We start from the raw sequence: 26,161 nt of genomic DNA on the forward strand, positions 1-26,161 counted from the left end.
GTTGCATGCATTTTTGTTCCTCTGGTCACTCACTCATGTCGTAGGATGAAAGGTCCGAATCGACATGGGTGACTAGTTGTATTACGTAGATTTCTTAACGAGCATAGTGATCGCAGGTATTTATTATATTTGCGAGTAGTAACATTTTCTTTTCTGTGTTTTATTTATTAGCTCAGGATAGGTCTTCTTGCATATCGCGTTTTTTAATATTAGTAATAATGCATTAATCATTGAAACGGGTGTAATATTAATATTGATAACTCGATTATGTATATATGAGTGAAAATGACAATTTGCATTTATTATACATATTTGCATACAACTTGTATGCATAAATATGCATACAAGTGTACGTATGTAATAGATAAATAATGTATGAATATTGAAATAAGTAACGAATATCAGAATGATTAAGTATTTTGTAGTGAAGAAGTCTGACACCATCAGACTTTTTATTATGAGAAATTACAATCATGATAGAAATTATTATTATTATTAATGACGATACTTGTTATATATTTAATTTTATTCTATTTCCTTTTCTACGATAGTATGGATCAATTTGTTATTCGTGTTCATACAGAGTATAATTTTAGTAAAATTAGAAATGTGCAATATAAAGATATTTAAGAGTAACTTCATTCGTCCAAGGATGTATCAAATTTCATGTGCAAGAAGACACTTCGCGACAGGCAGATTTCAGAATCAAAGCAAGTTTTGAACGCTTTTTTGTTTCCAAAGATAAGTTTTGATAAAGGAATCGCCTGAGGTTATTTATATTAATATTTCATTGAGACTATGTTTATTATTATACATTGAATTTATTACTATTTGTATTATTATTCTAATAATATTATTTATTTATATATATTATATTTTATATAGCTATACTTTATATTTCTTATAACTTATACGTTATTTTTTATTTTGCGATTAGAAAGACTCGAGCCTAGATTTAAGTTTCAGCGGGCATTGCGCCCGAAGAAAGAAGGAAGAGGCTATGAGCCGAAGAGGCCCGGCAAACTGCCGTTCAAGAGGGCAACTACCAATACCTCTTCATCCTCTGGGTCATCCAGAGCATGGAAAGTTATTCTCGTTACTACTTTGTCACTATGCTTGCTTTTAGTATTTGTAGTAGTAGTAGTAGCTCTTTTTTTTGGCTGATGTATATATCGGTCCATCATCACATTGGGCAAATCGCGGTTTCTTTTTATTAGTGTTGCGAGAGATTAATTACGGCTTGAATTAGGGTTACGAAATAATATCGCGGCTTTCTATTAGTATCGCGAGAGACTGATTATGGTTCGAATTAGAGTTGCGAAAAAATTATAATCCTGTTTGTTTTAGTGTTGCGAATTATGACATCGCGATAGTCCTTAGCAATCTTTATCATGAATTGTCAGAATTTCTTAGAGAGTAGTATGTACATATTAAAGTCTTTCTTGTTTCCTTTAAAGTTTCTTCCTTTATTCAAAGTTGTATGTAGAAATATTAACATTTCATTAATTTTATAGTATTGCAGTTTGTAGCAACATAATATTTGAAATATCTTTTTTTCATATATGTATACATATTAATTTAATTTTTGATTTAAGAATTAGTGTTGCGATTGTCTATCGCGATTGTTTTAATTGCTTTTCTAAGTAGAGTTGCGCTGATGAACGATCGCGTTTTTTGAAGTAGTGTTGCGTCTATATCATGCTCAATTTTTTTCCACTGGACTGTGGAAGCAGATTCCTGTTTTTGGATGATAGTCTTCCATGTGGCTGCCTGTATATTCTTCGTCATTTTATGGTAAAATTTATTTTTAATTCCAACTATAGCTAATGTAATTTTCTTTAATGAGTTACTAAAGAATTCATTAGGTGCTCTCTTGAGCTTATACGTTTAATCAATGAAGAGCTTTTCTAGTTACTGGTTCCATTGCGTTCGATGATTGAGTTGAATATAATTTTTATGTTTGTTGTAGCAAATTCGGGTACGTATCTCAGAAAGTGAGACGCGAAGTCTACATGATATGTAGTACATATATTTGCATAATGTCGAATCTATCTTTTGCTTTAATAAACCTCTACATATGTATTTTAGTCAATGTTGCGATTTAAAGATACCACGAGCGGCATCTCCCGGTGTCTTTTGATCTTGGTACGATAATGTTTCACAAGTTCACTCATGGATTCCGCTACTTGCTATGCGAATATTTTTACACATGCGTAGAATCATGAATCATAAGAAAATTTAGATCAGACTATCAGATTTTCATAAACACTTCTTTATCTCATGCGTTTAACTTTTTACTTAAACCAATGATTATAAGCTACTGATTGGAACTAAAATAGTTCTACGCATTGCATAATATAAGAATGTATTTGGTTAGGATAAATTCATGATACTGTGGAAGATTGTTATTTCTATTGTAATATAGCTATTAATGATGTTATGACCACTGGAGGAGTTCCATTATTATATCAAGTATTGCATCTCTGTAAGTTATAACAGTGTATGACTTTCTAAACCATCGTCGATTGATAATTTTTATATTTATTTTTGTTGGCAATGACTTTTGAGTTGTGACTATGGTAGTGAAGTTCTTATTCAAATATATTTATAATGTTATCGTTGCATTGTGGTTGTAGTTCATTATAAAATTAACTAGAGACTTTATTTAAATGAATTATCTCTGTTCTCTATATAGTATGACAAATTGGATATATGATAAATAGATGATAGTATATGAAACAGCTCTGACAAATTTGAAGTGCGTTTGTTCTATTACTACCTCGTGTGACAAAGTTCCTTGGAAGGTTATTTTTTTGTAGTGCTAAATAATTTTAAAAGCATAAAGTAGAAAAAATATACTTACATAAACATTTTTCTCTTATCAGTTTTGTAAATGATTTGGGTATTAATTCCCAAAAAATATCAATGAGATATGCAGCATCAAATTAAACAGAGGAACCCACAATCCTTACTGCATAAGTGTTATAATTATAGTGGATTTAATAGTGTCATAAAATTACAAGATGTCTGCAGTAGAAACGCCACATTTCATACGTACCATCGAATGGGAAATGATGGATAAGACCAAATTTTTCCCATTGAGCATGCTCTCATCATTTTCTGTGCGTTGCTGTCTATATCCCTTAACAGTAATTAAAACCCGCTTACAAGTTCAGAAACATAACAACATGTACAATGGTAAATTTTTAAATACAATTTAATTAAAATGATAAAGTATTAAATATCAACATCTTCCAGGAATGCTAGATGCTTGCAGAAAGATTTACAAGGTAGAAGGTATAGGTGGTCTGTATAGAGGATTTTGGATAAGTTCTATACAAACTGTATCTGGTGTATTTTATGTATCTACTTACGAAGGAATGCGTCATATACTTGGACAGAACAATGTTATAAGTAATATAGACTCACGAGTAAAAGCACTAATTGCTGGTGGAGCTGCTAGTTTGGTAGGACAGACAATAGTAGTTCCCTTTGATGTTCTAAGTCAGCACTTAATGGTTCTGGGGATCAATTATAATAAACATGGAAGATATATAGATCAGGTAAATGCGAGGATAAAAATATGAATATTCATTTATTTTATTTTTTATCTTTCACATGTCATTTACAGATGGGTATAAATCCATTGGGTTTAATTCTTGAGCCAGGAAAATCCCGGACTCAAATTTCGACAGATATTATCAGGTTAATTTATCGGAGAGATGGCTATAGAGGTTTTTATAGAGGATATGTTGCATCATTGTGCGCTTATGTTCCCAATAGTGCTCTTTGGTGGGGCTTATATACATCATACCAGGGTAATTGCTTTAAAATGATAGCATGAAAAATAAATTGAATTTAGATAATAACTTTTTCATTTTTGTCGATAGATGAGCTTATAAAATTGTTCCCAGAGTGGGTCTCTCACTTGTTTATTCAAGCTCTTGCTGGTACATTAGGAGGATTTACCACAACAATTATTACAAATCCTTTAGATATCGTACGGGCAAGGTTACAAGTACAAAGATTAGATAGTATGTTTAATACATTCAAAGTTTTATGGATGGAAGAAAGATTGCAAATGTTCACAAAGGGACTTTCCGCGCGCCTTGTACAGTCTGCTTGTTTTAGTTTTTCAATAATTCTAGGATATGAAACTATTAAAAGATTCAGCATAATTGAAGAGTACAAAGGTTACATTAGATGGTGAATTTATTCTTTAAAACTTGTAATAGTTGTTTTCTTGTCATGCATTTTTCGACAAATTCTGCTGTATTTTAAGCAAAAGCAACTGAGATACGCACCAAAGAGAAAAGAACAAGATCATTAATGATCTTAGCGATTTATAAACTATATTCATAATAGTACATTTTAATGCAATGTAATTGCAATCGTGGTTAATAGGTATGATGAAAACACGACGAAATGTTTATTTTAAATAATAAAAGTAATTATAAATTTTAACGAGAATATAATTACGTGTTAATCGTATTTGCAATATCTTTCCTAGTGTTTATATATCATCCAGAGCTTCCCAACATCTTTAAAAGAATAGGAATGTATTTTGTATTATTTTTTTTTTTTCATACATCATACAACGTATGAATTTTGTAGTTTAGTAAGTGTCAGACATTGTTGTGATAAAATATAAAGAGAGTATGTTTCTATAACATAAAATTAAATATGTGAAATAAATAAATTTGTTAGATACGTCGAATTGTACGTGTGTCCTGTTGTTCATCATTTATTTTATTAATTCATGATAAAGGATAGGTAAAAAGAGAATAATATCTTTCTCATTTCCATTTTATTATAAAGGACAGCATATTGATAGACACATTTTTTTCGAAGGTACTTAAGTGGTCTTGATAATGTGACTCTTGTATATGAACTGATACTTTTCGAGTATGCACGTTATCTATCTCTTAAAAATTAAATATGACGACGATTCATCACATTCTCTATATTATGTGTACAGGCCAGGGAATTCTTAGTCTATACAATATAATGCGTAATGCATACGCATTCACATTCGTTCAATCTCTTCGTTCATGCTTATATGTATGATGATTTGGTAATAGTTTGTGAAATGCAAGTTTTTATAATGTACTATTTAACGTAGTATCCAGTTTCTGAATAACAAAAGTTGCGTGTACATATAGAAATACTTTGTGAAAACAGTGTTTTCCAACGAAAGTATTACGGATTAATTAAGAATTTGCTATTATTTCATGCATTTTTAACACAGCAAGAATATGTATATGCTTGAATCAATGACGTGAGTTTTACAAGTAGAAAGTTACGAATAGCGTTTGAATTTGACGCTCAAATTTCTAATATATACAAAGCGCCCTCTATTCAAGGCTGTGAAAAACACTTTTAGAGCGGGATTTACGATTTTCTTTTCTGATTATTTGTTCCATCTTTTTCTTTTTTATTAAATTTTCGAGCTTCAACGAACTTACAGTACAGTATGTACAATGACTAGACTTGTTAAGACGCCAACCAATTACGCGCTATTTTCTTCGTGCGAACGAATTTTCTAAAATGAAAGGGATTATGTTAGCAGACGTTCTTATACCGTGATTTTGAAAGTTTATAAATGAAAATAAGTATAATATAAAATGTTGCTTCGAAAACGGAACTTGATGGATTTACAAGAAAACAGCATAATCACTATTGGATGGTACAAGACTAGACTAGTTTTCGTTGGTTTGAAATCCGAGGTAAAACATTTGTTTATTTTAACATTAACACCTTTTTAATCTTTTCTTTCTTCTATTGTATCGTACAATATTCAGATTTTTAGTTTTACATGCAAAGAGTTAATATGTCACAGCTAAAACAAGCAGATGACATAACTTTTCATGAATAGCGAATGTTCGATCTGATTTTCTTCGTAATTTCTTTTTTTTTTTCTTTAGTGAGATAGGATTATTGAATTAATATTGAATATATTTTTTACCCGAGAAAACGTTTGTATATATTCCTACCGATACACGCATTGTTACAGTTTCTCATACATTATATACGTTTCACATAAGTTGATGTCACAATGTTCTAATATTTACAATTGCACGATAATCGTTTTATGTACAACAACAAATGCCTATGTTAAGATAATCTTTGTAAAATAAATAATCGCTCTGCAAAAATATCCGCCAGTGAAAGTAGAGGTATCTATCTATCGAATAAAGATTGTCCGATACGATGTATTACGTTGAATAGATTTTATGAATGGAGGAAACGACTTCGGAGTATTTAAATTAACAATATGTATACAGAGCTTAATTCGATCAATTAATCTCCAACCGAATCAAACTATTTATTTTTACTTTTTGAAATTGGCGATCAACGTTTGTGAATTTGAAATCGTGCTTTTTTAAAACATTAACCAGACTATAACTTTGTTATTTTATTCATCGATTAAGTTACATTGGCCTTGGTATCAGTTTAGTTTCGCAGAATCCTGTTCGTCAATTCGAGGAAAATACTTTTCGATTTTGCCAGTCTTGTGTCGGTCGAGGAAACTTTAAATTAACTTTCGTTCAATCTAGACAGTGGTTACCACACCGAATCCATTCGAGTATGTGTATTTAGCGATCAACGTTACTGGAAGAGCGGTACAGTAGATACGCGCATATTGAATTTTCGCAGGTGAATACAATTTTTTTCCGAGGGAACGCTGTTAATTTTTCGCAAGTATTCTATTTTTTTCACGTGTTCCCTTTGTTTTCTCTTTGTTGATCGACAGGCAGCTTCGAGCGGTAATATTCGTTCCCCGTTATTTTAACTTTGTGCATACTTTTCGTTCATACAGTCGCCTGTCAATGCACCGACACGAGAGATCGCCGGTCCCTGGAAATTCAAAGTATATCAATCTCATATTACGTTAAACGTTTCCAAACGTTCAATCGTCAGTCTTCTAAACGCGCAACGCACACAGGAACAAAGTGTATTATCGTGTATTTTCTATCTCGAAATTCGGCTCACGATCTCCAGGGAACGGTAACGGATTTAATTGTATCGAAAGAAAACGGTATACGATTTGCTTGGTGCATTGAGATGGAGGAATCGAGGAATCGAGGAAAGATACGCTAAACTCGCCGTGTAACCAACGGCGCATCGCCGCTGCTCGATTTACGATTCCGTGTACGGAGGTTCGTTAAAAGGCTACAAAGTATCGAAGGTATCCGAACGTAAAAACGGTAACGAGCCATCTGACTCGATATACGGTACTGTCCTTCCCCGCAATTCAATTTTCACCAGATCTTTCGCCGGAGGTACAAAACGCGAGATTACTGTTGCTTTTTCTATACAGGAAATTGTTGCGGGTCGCGCGTCACGCTTCTTCGTGGTCCACATTTCGTCACCGATGAAGCTCGACGATAAGGAGGAACGGAAACACGTCGCTTATCCTTATATCCTTATCCACGACGAGATCCACGGTTTGTTCTATCGGAAGCACACACGGGGGCCGGTGAACGGTCGTCTTGGTTTTCCTCGTCTCTTGGCTCGATTCTACTTTTGAAACGAGTACTTCCGAGACAAAATGACGAAAAAATCTATCCATAAGCGAACCTACAATCACGTGTCCCGGAAACGGATGGCGCGTTCTCGTCGAGGCCCAGACCGGGCCCCCGTGTGTCGTCACATCCCGCCGCTGGGTAGTATAGTTCCAGCACCACCATCGCTGCTTTGACTAACGCTACTGTAGCTGACGCGGCTCGCCTCGCCGCTGGTATTCGCTCCGGAAACGTACTGTAATCAGAACAATTATATTCTCAAAAAATATATGTCGTTGCTGAGAGATACGTTCACCGTGTGCTCGGTGCGCGTATGTACAATTGAGAGGTAGAATTGGATCGTGATCGAGTTAGCCTTAATCCGGTGTTAGATTAGAAAAGGTGCCGTATTTTCTCTGCCCTCTAAAGCCTGGGAAATATCCACTTCCTCTCCCTTTAAATCCGATCTTTACATTACGCTAGCCCGTAAAGTATGTTTGTAGTGGTTGAGAGTACCTACGAGACTTACATAGAAATCATGGAGAATATTGTTTATACCACACAGAGCTTGTAAATTAGCTGGTTTAGGAAAGGAGGATGTAGGTCAATCGGTTTCGGATGCGCGTTTCCGTCGCTTGGATGTTTCAGTTGGAGGAAACAGGGGAAAATGGACTCTAGAAGAGAGTAAAAAATGAAATCGAACAATGGCGCAACGAATGTGCCGGTTAATGCTTCTCGTGCATTAGGACGAATTATCTTGCATCGTTCGTGTAACTCGCGAACGCTATTGATGCATACAAGCCCGCATTGCCTGCTTTCCGTAATCCGTTGTGTTTGTTTTATCGGCCAGTTATACGCTCTATCTCTTCATCGGTTTTTATATATGCTCCGTATCATAGATGGCCTTTCCTTTACGTTGGAATTAGAAAAGTGTTGGTTTCCTATGCTGGAAAAAGGGCAGATCGAATTTTCTTCTCGTTGTTTGCTGAAAAGAGCGTTGAGAACAACTTTATCCGGTATTTTTATGAAACTCGAACTTCCACCTTTCTCAGCTTTTACGCATCGATCGTTTTCCTCTTCACTTTTCCTCTTGGAATGCATCCAATTCTCGTAAGAACGAAACGTTATCTACAGAACGTATTTATCACTGCCAAGTTTCTCTTTGATATTCGAAAAGAATCGTTCTTCTTAAAACAGATTATTCTTTTGTCGCTCGGTGCTTCAGGACAGAGTTCTGTTTTAATCTCGAAGAGAAACTCGCGATCGTCGTCGAATCGATAGATTTCCACGGAGGATGTAGCAGCCTTCGTTTCTTTTTTAAAGGTCACAACGGATCAACGGAGAAAGGTTTCCGGTTCACGCTCACGCTCAATGTAGTCGCGCCTTTGCGTCGAATCCGGAGAGGAGAGAGTCCGGATGAATCGCGAATAGGCGGTTCGATAGAGCAGCACATGACAATGAAACGATTTTCGATGGCTCTGGTGCCCATAAACCAAATAACTCAATACCCGAGCCGAAGCGGTGGGCCATGGAAAAATTGTCACCGCAAATACCGTATCGACTAGCAGGCAGATTTCGCGGATGAAACATTGCGCTGAATTTACCGCTGGTTTTGTCCCAATAGGGGTGTCTTTAAGTGAATTAATCGCTCAATTTTCCACAAATTCAGTTAGCTTTTACGCCTCGCTTATATACACTATTGTTCATGGGTATTAAACTCTTGGCTAAATTCATGGCTGTGTAATAAATTCGTCGCCACTCGATATTTCCTTTTGATGATACAAAAATGTTGCATGCGCTAGTTGCAATGAACGACATAGGACAGATATAATGAATTGTTTGTAATTGCGACATTTAGTAAGAACAATGAAAAACGAACGTTATGAGTGTTTGCTGCTATAAAACAGATTTTATTCATGACACAGCAGAAATATCGGATTTACCAAATGTATTTCAGATTATTGGAACATTTGTTGTATTAATAATATCGGAATATATTCATTATTCCAATATTTGTAGGACGTTTTTACGACTAGTCATTGCATAATGTAAAAAATGTAAAAATACACATATTGGCATCTTTTGATAGAAGAACAAAAGTTTCGGAGTAATTCAACAAGTGAGTTATTTAACCTGCTTGTAAATAAATAAAAAAAAATTCCTTTTTTCAGTCTAAATTTAACACATTTGATCATCCCAGTTATAGCAGGGACTAAGAATTTGACAGCGAAAAGAGAAACGTTCTTCTCTCGTAGAATTGAAAATATAATAAAAAAATCAACTTTTTGATTGAATTATACCTGATGTACAAATACTCAAAACGTTCATACTTGTCTTTAAGTCCAATTTGTTATCCGCTTGAGTTTATTGTATGAAAAACACGATAAGTCACGTTTTCTATTCACTTTTCTTTTTCTACTATTTATAAAGCGAGTTTTAAAATCCATTATGCTCTCAATCAATCACACGTTATCAAAATTGTCTTTCCTGGGTTTAGAGGTAACCATATATTTTTCCGTCCTCTTCAAAAATGTCAACCATCAAAATCTTAATCAAAATCAACAAAGATGTACATATTATGTTTTCATTCTGTTATCTTCACATGTAATATCGTGTTCTCTAGTTATAGTGCCTTGATCTTGAAGATTTTGAGGGAAATTTGTATGAATTTATAAATCTTGAGAAAAATTTGTGTGAATTTGAAGATCTTGAGGAAGATTTATAAGAATTTGAAGATCCCCATGACTTGTTAGTAGTTTCTTTGAGGTGCACTCATTTTACTCATTTTACGAGGTGCACTGTTGCCTTTAGATTCTGTTTCTTGAGAACAGTCGAGCTGGCAGTTGTCTACCGAAGAGAGGATAATTGGAATCTCAGCGCGACACAAGAAATTCATCTTCGCAATGATGTTTCATTCGTTTGATCTCGAGGGGTGACTAGCGTGTCAACGCAAAAGTTTCCTCGTTTATCTTATCAAACCTTGAAATCTCCGGAGGATTGACCGGATCGGTTTCCTGTTTCTTCTCAGCTTTTTCTCTGGGTTTTATAGTTCCGTCTTTCATCCCCTGGCGATTTAACGAAACTAAAAGTATCTAGGTCAACTTCCACCCAGATCTGGTTACAATCGGTCGCGGGATCGTTTCTGTGTTTTTTTTTTTCGCGATACTTTCCTCTGTTAACGTATTTTATCGGTATAACTAGTAGTAAAGCTCGACGTTTTTGTGCGTCTTTTTACGTTGGTCACGATCGATCGTGTTACTGAACTTGAGGAAGGCGTATGGACGGCAATTGGTTTATTAAATCGTTTAGTCAACGAATATCGAATCTCAGGGTTTGTTGTGATTGTTCTTTCATTTTGAAGGGATAGTAACACGGAAAAAAGGAGAAAAATTTACAAATATGAACACGAGCTGGGAATGTATAAAAAAAAGCTTTTTCAAATGGTGTGCTAACGGTGTTACATGTTCCTGTCCATTTCCCTTTCGCGCACACGAATAGAAATCGAGATATCGCGTGATTGAATTTATAGTCGAAAGCGAGAGGGAGACAATCAAAAACCTGACCTGTAGGTGTTAAATCGTACAAAACGCAACGTCACGAATTTTCGCCGCCTCTCGACGGTTCATTTTCGTGATTACAATGCCGCGTCGAATCTCGACCGAGCCAAGTTGTCGTCGTTGACTTCGTGCTTATTTCCGGACAATGCAATTCGATTAAAAGCGCGTTTCGTGCCTACATCAGCTCGCGAGGAGCTCTCCGAGTTCTATCTCGTCATTGTACATATCTTGTCTTTATTTCTCTATCGTGTCGGTCTCAGGGAAATTAGTTAATTAACGGCAGACGGATCGATGATTCAAGCACGAGAACGTCGAAGCACGAAACGTTTGACCAAGAGTTTTCGAAAAAGTATGCAAGTCGATATTTAAACCGGTACAATAAAGGAATTTAATTAAAGTCAAACGTCCTGGCCTCGATAATTCTACTCGTATTCCGACGCCCGTTACGACACGCGTTACGGGAAAAATTCATCGTGAATAATGGGGAAACGTAATTAAAATGCGACAAACATGTGTTTTAATTAGCCAATCGAAGCAACATGACCGAAATATGATTCGTCGAGGTTCAATCGATGGGAAAAGGAGAGGGACAAATACATCGATGTCGAAGAATTTCGTGACACGTTAATTAGAGTAGCAGTGGTAGTTGGAGTAGTTACGAGTAGCCAGGCTAGGCCCGTCTAATTCTGAACGAGAGATTTAAACTTTTCTCGATTTTCTATTTCTATTGAGTTCGCGTGAAATGATTTCAAGTCGTGGTTTCCTAGCCATCGTTGAATTTATATTACGATAGACATTTACACTTTGACTAATATACAGTACAACTTTGACTAATTTTCAAATTAATTTCAAAGATCAATATAATCGCGACACTCATGCCACATCACAGTGATAATGTAATTTTACATTTCCTATAACACGATATGGACATAAGAGATTCCTAGGGCAAAGTGTTCAAATACTAATGTTACTATATACAATATACATATGTATATGTATAAGCGTAACCGGACATACGCGCGAGCGATTTACAATCGTGAATTCCGCTAGAAATATGTATATATATTTATATTGTATCACAGCGTAGACACCGTGACTGACCAACGTTAAACACGATAAACCTCCTTTTGGCTATTGGAATAAATCACCCCTTTTCTACCTGAAAATCTAGCAAAGCGTTATTCTATTTTTCGTTTCCGTTAAATTGCCATGTTCTGTGTCGCAAGTTCCTTCGAGCGAACTTTGCTGGCCGACGGCGATAATCCCAGTAGCGACGCCTCGTTTCCTTTTTTCCTCTCCGGGATGGCAATAAAAATCGCGAGAGGAAAGATATCGACGCGAAAATACGACAGGCCGTAAAGTCGACGTTGAACAAGATGTCCAGGGCAATCGGGCGTCGAGCGATTGATGAGGATCCGTAGATCGCCTCGGTGATTTATTATTCTTTTTCTAAATTGTTATTTGGAAAATGGCGATCTCGAGGGTTATGGAGTGGGCCGGCAAGGGATGGACAGCTCCGCCCGTTTCCGACATTTATATCTCTTCCGGCGACAGACACTGCTCGTAATTCATGTCCCCTTGCTTTTCGGGACTTTCATGCCGACATTCGCAGTTCGTACCGTTATACATTCCTTGAACCCTCGTTCATGAGAAACGGCACAGCCGTGTCACGTTTGCCTGACATATTGTAAAGTTTCCCAGGGAATTGAGCTAATTCACTGACCCGAGATGCGCCAATCTCGCGGTTAAACCGAACTAGATGGCTATCGGTTTCGATGTTTTCGGAAACTAGTCAGCAGGATTAACTCGTTCGTTTAGATCGTGTTCCTCTCTGAAAGTAGTTTAACCTCTTCAGCACGTCGCTTACTTCGTCACGTACTGTCACTTACTATCGACGGTAATCGTAATGCGTATTTCAAGTGATTGGAGTAATGATAATTATTTAAATTGAGATATTGCGCAAGAAGCGATAAACTAATGGAGACAAAGCTGGAAAGACGACTAGGGTACTCACTGGTCTCTATTGCTTATCGTCGCGCGTTGCTGTACATATTGTTTTATTCGTACACGTGATATTTTCGGCCAATAATCATGATTATCTTTGCGATTGTGTCGAATCTACCGGAAATAACCAATCAGATCCGCATTTCTTTGACTAGTCATCTTTTTAGCTCTCTCTCTCTCTCTCTCTCTCTCTATTACGTTTATAACGAAGTGCTCAGGGCGATTAAAGAGGACGTAAAACAGTCGAGAGATGTTAGAAAGCTGTTGTGTTTATGTATGTTTTTGGTGATTATTGATTCTAATACAATAGAAAGAAGTGAAACTCGACTTGCGACTTTTGTTCTCAGCAGCTAATACAGGGTCAACCTGCAGCTGTAAGTTTCCCAACTGGAAAGTTGGACGAGTCGCAGGAACACGCGGTGCCGCGTTTCGTCGACGTTTTATGGAGGTATGTAAAATCTCGAGAGAGAGAATGGGTGTATGCAAGCTGGTGCTCCGCGTCTAACGAAATAAGATAAGGGCGAATTTCACAAGGGTGGCTTGAAGCTCTGGGAACGTTCGCTCGCAAAATGAAGTAGCGCAGATGAATCGTAAACGCGATCGTGATTGCACCCAGAAAACAGGATTAATGCGGCGAATAGATGCGTTCGAGTTTCAAAGTGGTTTGCAAGTGTAATGTATTGGCTCAGCTTGAAGGAACTGATCGTTTTCATTATAGTAGCTGGCGCGTGGTAAAATTCATCAAAAAATATAAAAACGATTTTTTAAAATATTCCGTACGCTTCTTATTCAGATCGAGGATACCATCGATCGTGCAGGCTGTTGCAGTTTTATCGTTTATTTATACATATTTTCATTTGTTTGCTTTCCTGGCTTATTTTGTTTATATTCTATTACGTTTATCTATATATTTTCATTGAATGAAGGTTTCAGCATATATCCGTTGAGTTTTCGTCGGTGAATTACTAAAATCACTGGATTTATTCGAAAATGGCAATTCTAATTCTTGTTAATGCTATTTATTTCTCGGTGTAGTATGATACGAGCATTTCATTTGATCCGATTACACGCTGTAACGCAATTGCACGTTAATCGAACATGTGCGCCGCATCCAGCTCGGAATTTTCTTTTCGATCCATCATGGAAAAAACGTTCGATCCTACGGCAAATTCCAAGCCAGGAGGAGACGGTCCTTACTCTATTACTTCGGGCAGATCGATTACATTACATCGTGCGGGTAATTTAATTTAGCTGCATTGATAAATGAACGGCTGCGATCGCGAGACTTGAAGCGAATTAGGTGATTGATTTCGAATTGTTACGCGTTGTCTGCCAGCGAACAGTAATACGCTTGCTGCAAATTGGATGATAAATTAAATGAATCGCGTCATGCGCGAAGGGTGCGCCAGTCCTTTCAGAGGGTCGCATTAATTGTCGGCCATTTGGACTTTCTTTCGTCCGCGGCCAAGCATGTTCCGCGCATAGAAAATTTATGTACGCGTATTTTTGTGGCAGAGAAGTTGCGCGATATTCGTTGCATCGATTGCAGGAACGCCGCTTCATCATTGTTCACTAGCCAGATGTTATTCCCTTGCGAGCAATGTGATATTTCTCCTATTTTCTCTCCGCATCTTTTTTTTTTTTGCGTTTTTATTTTTTCATCGTATCACAATTTCCGCTCGAAGCACAAAAACTCTAAATAATGTCCCTGTAATTTTTATCAATGTCCTCGTGCCAGTTGCGCTTTTCGACTCTCTCGCCAAAAATTGTTCAAATGTATGGCATGAATCTTCCGAGGAAAAGGGGTAAAACTTTGTGAGATGTCTTTCTACTCGGGATAATCGTAATCGGGGGTGCACAGATGTCTCGAAACGTACATAGATTGGAGGTGCTACCTAAGCATACCAAACACGTGCACTGTCGTCGTATACGGTGCTACTGGTGCAAGTGCTCGTATACGTGTAGCAGATGTGATGTATGTGTGTGTGTGTGTGCGTGTCAGTGATCGATAAATCCATTCACTAATCAACATACCGAGACTATGTTATATGGGATGGTGACAGAGTCCTTCGTCGATAATCTCTGTACCAAGTGTCTCCGGGCGATTACTGGGTTAGGATTTGTCTCAGGGAGGACGATGCTTCGATGGTAACGAATGGAAGGACAAGGAGGAAGCTAGAAAGGTTTCGAGGAGGTGTCCAACAATTGACGACAATCCACACCGCGGCGATATCCCATCGTTAAATGTAGGTTTGCTCGCACGAACTCTCTCGGCTGCTTCGCACGTGGTGGAGCGAATAAGCGGAGTAGTACCTTCCCGATGCGAATCTCTGAAAAAACATTAATACACTCGACTCCGTGTCCATCCGTACCCTTTCATCTTGCAGCCTTCTCCTTGCCTCAGTAGCATACTCGTTCTGCGCTATACATTGAACAGGGTTAATCGATCAGAGTCGACGAAGTTATAGTCGATCTAAAATCCTAGGCTGTTGTAACTCAATATACGCAGACCCTTTGTTTCGAATAAACGGTGCATATTTACGTAGGAGAGAGGCACGATTAATAGGTTTTCTGTGAATTCGAGATTCGTCTAACGCGATATAAAGGTAAACGATGTAGATAAAGTTTTCACGAACGGCTTTCGAGGAAACCACTAGTCAGGAAACGGGTGTACACGAAGTAACTAGTAAAGGAATTATATCAGGAATAGAACATTGTTGCGTATACCTAATCGAAGTGGCTTCGAAGCTTGGAAGTTTTCGACCTGATATCACGACTTGAACTCGCGCAAACTACATATTTGTTCAACCGTACCAGCGGAAGCGCCACACGAAATGCGGCATGATATTATATGGAAATCGAACGCAAACAGTAAATTTAACTGATGAAAATTACGTTTACGTGTCACGTGAACGAGCATCGGCATTTTTCCTTTCCTTTCTGCGCCGTCTGACTACTTGCAACTTTTTCCACTTAATAAACAAGAAAAGTTCCGCCCGCAGACTGTGAACACGATGCGTCGTGGGGATGGATGAAGTTTCGTGAAGTAAAGAGAACCAATATGTTTCGACGATAGTATCGAACAACTTCATCATTTTCATCTTGTATTCGCATTTTTTCCTACGCATCGGACTCGGCCAGCGAGCCTTCGATATTTCCCTTGACAGTTCGAAACGCATTTATATTCGGTGTTGATAGATACGTTTACAGAGATATTCACTTGAATTCCGTTTCAAAAGCGAGGCCTGTCGTTCATATGGAAAATCCACGAAATAGCTCGCATGATTTTAGGAAAGAAGAGGCGGCTTCAGCTAGTTCATTCAATAAGTTCGTGCTTCGATAAGTTCATGCTATGATAATTCTTATGAATACAGAACGATGAACGATCAAGATGACCAATCCAAAGACTAGTGAATAAGCATTTCAAAGATTAAGTGAACTGTATGAAGATTGCGAGTTAGAAACGAGATGAGCCTCATTTTCCGTTTTTTATAGAAAGCTAACGTTGAAATTCGATAACGTTGCCAATCAATTCCACGTTAAAATTATTTTCACATTTGATTTTGGAATTAAATACGTGTTACGTCACCTTAATATATTTGCAGTATATTACTAAAGTATTATTATATACGTAGATTTAATATTAATTAAGTTGAACTAATAACAGTTAAATGTAAGATTGTTTGCTTCTTACAAAACATTGTGAATTTGTTATCTATTTCCAAAGGATTTATAACCGTTAATAAACGAATAAATAAATAATATTAAAATGAGAATGGTATCAAATTTAGAAGTTTTTAGGTAATGAAGACATGAAAAGCGCGTACTTACTGGACGATCTAATACAAAAAGAACCGTTTATTCAAAGCAGAACGTAGACGTTCTTAAACTTGTTCGTAGGTTAAGCCGACGGCGTTATCAGAGAAGACTTCAGAGGAATCTTCTCGAGATGAAAACTTTAGCAATCGAAATAATAAATTTCTTTCTCTTGGCGAGCTTTCAAAACCGCGTTATGCGATTATATAACTCGATACAGCCCTTTACCGCATTCCCTTGACCGCTTTATACTTGGCTTGAAACCATTCTCTCGCCTTGGCGTTGCTTATTGTCCTAATAAATCCTGCGAATTGGTTTGCAACACAGTCTCGAAGGGTTCGACATTTGTCTTCGCCTGTTGCTCCCTCGAGCCTGAACGTGCCGGGAAAATGGTACAAAAGCAAGCCTAATTTCTTCTGGAACTCGAAGCAAACTTACAGAGGTTGTTTCCATCTTTGGAAAAATCACGGTCTCCGTGCCTTCACGGAGATGAATGATTCATCACGATATGCTGCGATATCGTGACATAGTTTAGAAGGTCTGAAATTAAGCATTCATAGAAAATTCATTGATATCGATCAGCGAGAAGGAAGCTCGTATTACTCGACGATCTCTATCTTCGAAGTTAGTCCACCTAGCTTAATGGATCGCGCAGATGAGAAAGCTGGATGTTTTTGTCATGGTTCCGGAATAGCAGATGGAATGATAACGAGATTTTGCTCGTGGAAAGGACAGACTATCTTAGTCGAGCGTTATGTATCGACTTTGAGAAGAAATCTAATCGTTCCGACATTCTGTAGCTTCGTACAAATTACAGGTGAAGACAACAGAGCGAATGGCTATCTAGATTGTATATACAAAATGTTTGCAGACCTGGTGGAACTTTGAACGATGTTCTTCTTAATAAGTGAGAGAGTAATCGTGGCCATGTAATAGCTGGCTTTGAAATAACTGACTTCCTCTTTTTCTGCTCATGTAAAGGGGGAGGGCGCTTTCGCTGAGTCGAATACGAATACAACTGACCGGTCATTGCATTTTCCGAGATAAAACCGAGGAACGTGACTCGGTGGCAATTTATGGTATCCTCCAACAGGGTTGTTTTCCGTAGATGGGGTTTTCGGGCCGGTAGAAAACGGGAACAACGAACTGGCCGAACGGGCACATATTTTGTACGCGCAAATCGTACACAATTTGTACGAGAGGTATGAATATTTCATACTCACTTGACTTGGTTTACATCTGAATGCCGGCTGATATCGCCGCCTTACTCGCCCCGGGCAGCAAGCACACAGGATCCTCACGAATGCTCTGCAAAAGAAAAGAAGTGCGTGGCTGAGTCAGATAATCATTATTTTGAACGTTACAGTTTTGTCTTCCTCATTTTTAATCCACCGTGATATCCTTTATAAGTATTTAAATACTTCGAAATTTCTGGAAAGAAGGATAGTGTACAAGATGTTTTCTTTATCTCGCTATGCTGGATTATCTCGTGCGGCATTGAATTTATCAAAAAGCTGTTTTCTTGAAAAGTTGTTTGGCGTAAAGAGGGACATCATATGGTGCAAATTATTTTTTTACAAGTCGAGTGATGGAGTGGAAATTTCAAAGTCGAATCACTTTTCGAATAGTACCACATGTGTTTGATTTCGATTTCAAACTTCGATATAGAACAGCCTCGGAGAAGATAGACTAGAAAACATTAGATTATCTTGAAATGTAATGGCCGAGAAGTTCAAAGTAGGCATCCTCGTTGATCCAAGGAAATACACGTCCAATAATACGACCTCGAAAGTTGATCACGTCATGGTGCGCGTTTTTAACGTTATGATTGCATGACTGAAATGTTGTTTCGAATATCGCTGGCGCGCTGCAAGTATTTGCATAGGCTCTATTGCATCGTGGATGCGACATGCGACTGCTACGCAAACAGAGGAATTTCATTTTCGACTGGGAAAATAGTCTTGCTCCAGGGACCGGTCCTCCGACTCGTTACATCTACATCGACGGGAGATAAATTTTGTTTCGTGGACAAAATGAGTCTTCACCATGTATGTTGATCAAAGTTCGTTATCGTTTCACGGTGTATTGTGTAATAAGTTCACGGTCGCTTTGGCGATTGGTATCTGACAGAGAACATGGAGTCCTTGATTATCTTGCTTGCTCACGAGTGAACCACTCACAAAGAGCAGTACAGCCTTTGTCCTCGTGGAAACTTCACAGGAATGTCGCTCTCTCGGTCGTGCCTTCGCCGTTTTACCGTGCTTCTCTTCGTTTTTACTTTCTTACATCTCACGCGGCCCATCGTCGTACCTCAAACCTATTCCGACGTGTACGAAAAGAAAAATAAATCAGGTCATCGAAGATTGATCATCGAAAGTCTGTTAGACGAGGAGAATCAACGAGAAGAATTTTTAACGTCGATACCTTGCATCAACAGTTTCTTGGAAAAGTACGTACACAGACCAGATAGAATCTCTTTCGTAGCAATAGATAACGAAGAAAGTATCCAGAACATAGTTCAGTCGTTCGTGAGAAGTCTTCACAATTATTTCGCATTCTTCAAACACACTGTAGACCTGGACTTCGAGACACACGAATCCGCCTTGAGCACGATCGTCCTGATGCAGAACGCTAACAGTCTCGAGGACAATCATTACATACTCGAACCTTGCGATCGCGCTTGTCCTTTTATTACGATATTAATAAGCTCGTTTCAAGACGAAGAAAGCTTCCTCGAGCACGCTGACGTTGTAATGCAATCGATGTGGTCCCGAAGAATCGCTACTGTCGTCATCCTAGCAAAAGTTGGTGATTCTGTTCTCGCTGCTGGTAGCCTCACTTTTCAACCCGGTAAAATATGCACCGTATCTCCTCCAGTTATCTTGGACAAATGCGAAGGAAATTCTTGGAGTAAATTGAAACACATCAGTGCGCCGAAGACGAACGGTTGTGTTTTGAAGGTAGCCTACTTCGAACAGTCTCCATATGTGATAGTTGGAAATGATTCAGAGCGTTTATCGGGGTTCGAGGGAGCATTGACAGAGGAAGCGTTAAGAGGCCAGGAAATCGAGCGAGAAAAAGTCGTGTGGAACGATAATACCAGCTATGCGGAACAGGTGCAAATGTACATCTATAACGATATTAACGCCGACTTCGTTATTGGACGTATTCTACAGCAGTCTTACGAGGATATAGATTACTCGAGCTCGTATGACACGTCGAAAGTGGTGTGGCTAGTCCCAAAGGTTCCTAACGTGTCACTGAAAGGACTGGTTCAGCCATTTCAGCAGTACGTCTGGGCAGCAGTAGGAGGATCTATACTATTGGGTTGCGTCGTCAAAATCTTCTTATTTCGTGATCTCTCCTTTTTAGATATATTTGCTCTGATAATTGGAGTCTCCACTGCGCGTCAGCCCACCAGACTTTCAACTAAAATTCACTTCCTCGCGTGGTGCATCTTCGGTTTATTTCTCACGCAACTTTACGTGGATTCTTTGGCCGATCAACTGATCAATATGTCCGACCTGAAGCTCGAAACGATGAAAGAGCTGATCTCATCGTCGTTTCAAATCGGCGGGACAGCGGCATTCGCGAGATTGTTCGAAATATTTGACCAGGATGAAATTGTTGAAAGTGTACGAAAAAAATTTGTGATATTTGATCAAGATGCGTACCTAAAGCAATATTACGATCTTTTGGACGGAACGAATTCCTCTTTTGCGTTGGTCATAGTGTTAAATTCTTCACGCAGTGATGCCATCGAGACGACACAGGCGTACACCATAACCACAGATGTGATATGCAGTTTTCCTCTGGCTTTGGCTACCTGGAAGGGATCCCCGTATTTGGAACACCTCAACGAAGAGATCAACAAATACATCGATTTTGGAATATTAGATTTTTTGATCCAGAGTGCTTTAGAAAAGAACTTGCGCGCTATGTTATCGCAAACTGCACAGGACGAAGAATACAAAACAGAACTTCACTTGCAGCAATTCGTTCCAGCATTTTTATTAGTCGCCATTGGGTTCTCCAGTGGTTTCTTGTTCATCATTCTCGAAGTTGTGCTCTATCCTTCCAAGCTTCTTCAGTAATCTCGGAAGATGCGACAAAAAGAAGTTCCGACAGTTTGGAATCTCAATATTAAATTATATATTTATCGATAGACGTTCATTTGATATGGGAAATTGTGAAATCGAGCACCAGTCAAATTGTCATCGATCGCAAAAAGTGTCGAGTGGGTGGATATCGTTCTACCGTGGATTATCGGCTTTCGCTTTTTAAATTATAGATGGATATTGGGCTGCGGCTGGATGGGCGCGCAAATTAGATATAATCCTCTTGCTGAATCTATCAAAATAGACAATTTACGTCATAGATTTATGTCTTAGTTTTAATCGCGCAATACGTAGACGTCACAAGCGGTTAGTGTTTTTCAATCCTTTTTAAGTTGCGATAACCTTTCATGATAATTAAATATCCTCTCTCTCTCCTATGTAAGAAAAGCATTTTTATGATTAATTTTACATCTATAGTGTAGCCATAGTATACGTTTGACAGTGTGGCCTAATAATTGCACAAATAGTAATTGCAGAAAAAGATGTGGAACGCATTATTTTGTTAGATTTGATGGTTGTGGTGTTAAAATATACAATTTAATTTCAAACTTTTGTATGTATGTTTGCATTTTGAAATAATCTTCGATAATAAAGGTTTGAAGTTTCCGTTTAATTCCTACGTGCACGAAGTTTCAGTTTTCTTGCGATCTTTTCGAAGAATAGCAAAGGAAGTCGGAGATTTCCCGGAAGAATGTGTCAATACTAAACTTCATCCCTTATCCAACTCCGAAAATAATCCTCGTACAGTCATTTGGTTCATTCCTGATCGGATCGAATCATTCTTTTCGTAATCGAATGAGAGTTAACGGTCCTAACATGAGACGAACTGTCGCGTATCGTAAGGTGAATTTCTTCGATCGATTAGCTACAATTTATATGGATAAAAGCGGATCATAAAGATCTCAAATGACGATTGAACGTATTACGTTCTTAGTTGGTGGTATTTCAGGCAAAATCCGCGAGGGGGTAACGTAATTACCGTATTATTCTCAACGATCCACGCGGAATTTCGAGCTGGTAGTTTTAATTTTACAGGCTATAAAGTTTGGCTATTTCGTTGGATTATACTGTCGATTGTATAATATGTGGTTAAGGTTATATTGCATCATATTTTTATATCATCAACTTTGTGCATCAATTCCATTCCAGCTAATGTTATTCTCGAATTCTTATTACTAGTAGAATGTTGTGACAACCTGGAATTGAAAGCTGTTTTCATTTGAGAAATGTATTGGAATATTCGATCTGTCTTTATATAGCGTTCTATCGTGTGTTGAAAATTTAAATGAACCAAAACGTACAGAATTTATATAACATGTCAGAATTTAGGAAATACAAGTTATAATATTTAGAGGATAAAGGAAATTTCTTTAGTGATTATTCATAACAATCTAAATTTAAACAAGCATCCGCAATATATGAATAAACGAACACGATATCAACGTCGCAAATGTATGATACTTTAAGATTAATTTATATGTAATTTTCAACTTTGAAATTACTTAATAAAATATATTATATTATCAACAGACTACGCATCTCTATGTAATTATGGGAAATTAAAGGATGCAAAAATGATTAAGTTGGGTATAACATACAAAAATACATGAAATATCCAAAGTATAGTACTCTTTATAACGTCCAGTGAATAAGATAAATTTCTATTTAGGTTCAATTTCTACAGTCTGTTATATATATTTTATTTAATATAGTAATATATGTACATACGTGCATGAATATATAAAGACACTTTATACAAAGAAGGAAACATGATCTTGATGGACGTTTTGCCCCAATTCGTCATTGTAACGAACGTGTTAACAAATCTTAATAAATCCTTTAAACATCACAGTAGATATAAATCGTATGAATGCATGGCAGCAAATATTTGCATTTCGTTCTTATATCACGATTATCAGCTTTTCGAAGGAATTTGTTCGTCGCGTCTGGCAGCGTCAAGCTCATCCTTGCGGAACTAAAAATCCGCTTACGTGACTCGTACGCTTATTCCAAACATGCAGTCGACGGAATATCGCGCCGACTATCCTTGACGTTTCATCTCCTGTTTTCGCATCGCACTTGGATTTTCGGGATGATCATCGTTCATGCTATCTAATCGTTCGGCACACGTTTAAATCTTAATTTGTTCCTTCCCTGAAATTGAAAGAAGCTCTCGAGGCTCTGAGACACACAAGTCGGGAAGGCAACTGAATCAGGCGAAAAGTGAGTCGTCAGAATGAGAGTCTTAGCTTTTTGCAATTGATGCCTTCATGGATGAATGTTAGTATCGGCTTGTTTCTTGTCGTAGACACTAGAAATTGTTGACGCTTATTACTTGAAAGCACTAACGAGCCTCTAAATTGCTGCCATTGAACGTCTCTTTTAGGCCTCTGCAATTTCGTTCAGCTTAATAAATCTCGTTTACGTACGTTTCTTTTACGTTACGGTACGTTTTCTTTTGGATGAATTTTTCGTTTCGTGAAACACGAATTTATTTTTCATCTATCGTTTATTCGACGATAAGTCGAGATACAAATTATGTCTTATAATGCAGTCCCTGGCTATCAAATTAGAACTGGCCAGCTGCGATACTGTGTCATAAATGACAAACTGTCGTTGCCTAAAATATTCGAGAAGTAAAAAAAGGTAAAAAATTTGACATGCTCCAAGACAAAGTTCGACGTTTTTTGTTTTGAGTTTTCGTCGCAAATTTCTTTCGAAAGATAATCCGTCGATGTATTTACGGTCGAGCCAAGGAACAGAATTTCGTACTCGATCCGGTTTCCTTTTATTCTCTTTTTATTTCTTATCTAGAGCGGCGAAGGGATAGATTATGTATTCGCGTGATCCCATTACTCCAGCCGCCTATAACCGAAAGGAAAACTGTTTTCGTGCTCCGAGGGAAATGCAATGAAACTTCATTTCGGTGCTAGATTATCGTGTTATCGTTGTTTGCCGAGAACTTGCTACGTGTTGCGAGAAAAAAGAACGATCCTCGGTTTTGGTTGGATTTTTGCTTCCAAACAACGAGTTTATAATAATTATCGACAACCATGTTTGGTACGCGATATTGATTCAGTAAATTTCTTCAATCTGTGGCATTGCATTTATACGATTGGTCTGAACAGGATATGATATTTTCCGATTGACGTCGACTCCTATTGTTTGCAACTAGGCGGCACATAATGAAACGATGCTGTCGTAAAAGCGACGCACGACAATTTGTCGGCTACGTATGCGCATAACAAACGCCGAACATAAATGGTACAGGGTATTTGTTTCATTTCTCTATTTATGACGGAAATTGATTGTAAAGCGCGATCGTATAATATTGGGGTGGCAACTAAGTGATTGCGGATTTTGTCATTAGGTGGTAATGACAAAATCCGCAATCACTTAATTGCCAACCCAATACATAAAAATTGGAATTCAGAAGCCGTAGTATAGTATATCAATACTTAATGTTGTGTGCGAAAATTTCGATGTGTTTTTAACAATATATTTATTCTATTAGTATATTTCGTGTATTGCAGATTTATTATTTGTTACGTACTTTCGCGAACTGCTGTTTGACGAATACCGTTCTCAGTTGGAAATCAATCAAAGGAAGGAATTTGACAGTGGTCAATAGGAGGAATGTCGTTTTCCGATAAAAGGGATAGAAAATTTGTACTCGACGAAATATCTATTGAAGCAAGAATTTATCGAATCGTCTGTGCAAATATCGTGCACTAGTGTGGTTATGTATTCCTTATTTATGCAAATATTTATGCTGTACTCTAGTCATGTGCTCTTTGTGTGTAGAAATATTATCGATGCTTGTGCAGCTAAAATGGAGCTTGCACGAGGTTTCAAGTGCTTAATAAATGAAAAAGTATATGCTGCGAAACAGCAATCATCGAAACGAAGCAAAGAGCATTGGGATTCACCGCCCACGAACAGCAAACGCGCAGTGAGCATTTGTTTATTCCTTAATTAAATTATCGTAAACGAGAGACTCGAAGGAAATGTAATTTGTAGACGCGGCTTCTTTATGCGATCGCTATTACGGGATTGCCAAGCGGCCATGAAAATTCATCTGGTCCGTGAAAATCTTGTTAAGGGCGAGCGACGAATTTGGATCGCGCCAGTCGATAACTTTATATTCTGGCTGCCAGCGTCCCCTCTGAATGCTTATGTCATCTCTCTTCCTATATATATATATATATATACACACACATAAAAATACACATACACGTATTTACACGTGTACATGCACATAGACGTGTACATATATGTGACCATATTTCTTTTCTTTTTACGGCAGCATATTGAAATGCAGGGCAATACGGTGCATCGATTTTCGCGTCGTTGGTTGCATGTGGCCTACGAGAAACATATCCACTCACGATAGACCGTGTCTCAAAAGGACCCTTTAAATCGGTTCTCGCGGCGTTTTGCCGAGAATCGTTTACCTCTTGACAGGCACGAAGCACAGAGAAGGCAGGAACAAGGGGTAGAAACGTGCCTTGCGTTTCACGAGTATCCACCGTCTTCCCTCGTTTCCCACTTTGGACGGTTCGTTCGTCGTGATCCTGGCTTCGTCTGCTAGAATCACCGACTTCAACCCACCATAATATCATTCGTATAAAATTGAAAACTTTAGACGTGGTTTGAGATTTTGTGCGAACGAGGAAATCGCATCTGCTACTTGCGCCGTTTCTTCCACTGCAGCAAGCTCTTCGAGAAATAGTTGCGTAATTGGCGTCGAGGATAGCTACGTGGAATCATTTATGAGAGACTTTCTTCTTTCGAGATATACCTACATATATACTTATATTTCCATTCATATTATAATATTGTAATATTGGAACATTTGTCAGTCTCATATGAAACGTGATAATCGATCTAGATTGTCAGGGAAGTAAGTAATTGGTTACAATTTTTCAATTTTCAGAATTGTCAAGGTGCCTGAATCTGCGTTATAAAGTCGCTAATGTATAGTATATATGGAATCGCACAACGAGAAATACGAATAATACGAATAATAATATGAATGTAAAAATTAAGGAGAATAGTTATCAAAAGACGCAATAAACATTTTAATAATTTGCCAGATTCACTGAAATTTTCGCAAGTATTGCAGTACTTACTTATGAATGGGGGTGAATATATTTTATGA

At 37.7% G+C, this 26,161-nt stretch overlaps 2 protein-coding genes across 6 annotated transcripts in view; one reads left to right on the forward strand and one right to left on the reverse strand.

Annotated features, from left to right (window-relative positions):
- Positions 1 to 2,223: 2,223 nt before the first annotated feature.
- LOC117230501 (solute carrier family 25 member 44) lies at positions 2,224 to 4,491 on the forward strand. Of its 3 annotated transcripts, XM_033488051.1 has the most exons (6): positions 2,224 to 2,485; positions 2,696 to 2,804; positions 2,886 to 3,198; positions 3,259 to 3,563; positions 3,632 to 3,818; positions 3,891 to 4,210. In XM_033488051.1, exons 3-6 carry the CDS (start codon positions 3,024 to 3,026, stop codon positions 4,208 to 4,210), a joined length of 987 nt encoding a protein of 328 aa, XP_033343942.1. In that variant the 5' UTR covers positions 2,224 to 2,485; positions 2,696 to 2,804; positions 2,886 to 3,023. The 3 variants fall into 3 exon arrangements, with proteins under 3 accessions (XP_033343942.1, XP_033343940.1, XP_033343941.1); XM_033488049.1 differs by lacking the exon at positions 2,696 to 2,804 and having other exon boundaries at positions 3,891 to 4,491; XM_033488050.1 differs by lacking the exon at positions 2,224 to 2,485 and having other exon boundaries at positions 2,577 to 2,804.
- A 305-nt stretch (positions 4,492 to 4,796) lies between these two features.
- LOC117230500 (dopamine receptor 2) overlaps positions 4,797 to 26,161 on the reverse strand; it is an 82,306-nt gene continuing 60,941 nt past the window's right edge. For 2 of the 3 annotated variants that reach the window (XM_033488047.1, XM_033488048.1), the window contains 2 exons: positions 18,106 to 18,190; positions 6,355 to 7,761 (listed from right to left, as the gene is read on the reverse strand). In XM_033488047.1, the coding sequence (XP_033343938.1) occupies positions 7,651 to 7,761; positions 18,106 to 18,190 (196 nt within the window). In that variant the 3' untranslated portion in view covers positions 6,355 to 7,650. Of the gene's footprint in view, positions 7,762 to 15,100; positions 15,397 to 18,105; positions 18,191 to 26,161 lie in introns of all 3 variants that reach the window. The other variant, XR_004492798.1, reaches the window with a different exon arrangement.

Source organism: Bombus vosnesenskii, unplaced genomic scaffold, assembly GCF_011952255.1.
Source record: "Bombus vosnesenskii isolate JDL3184/JDL3185 unplaced genomic scaffold, Bvos_JDL3184-5_v1.1 scf7180000013267, whole genome shotgun sequence".
NCBI lineage: Eukaryota > Metazoa > Arthropoda > Insecta > Hymenoptera > Apidae > Bombus > Bombus vosnesenskii.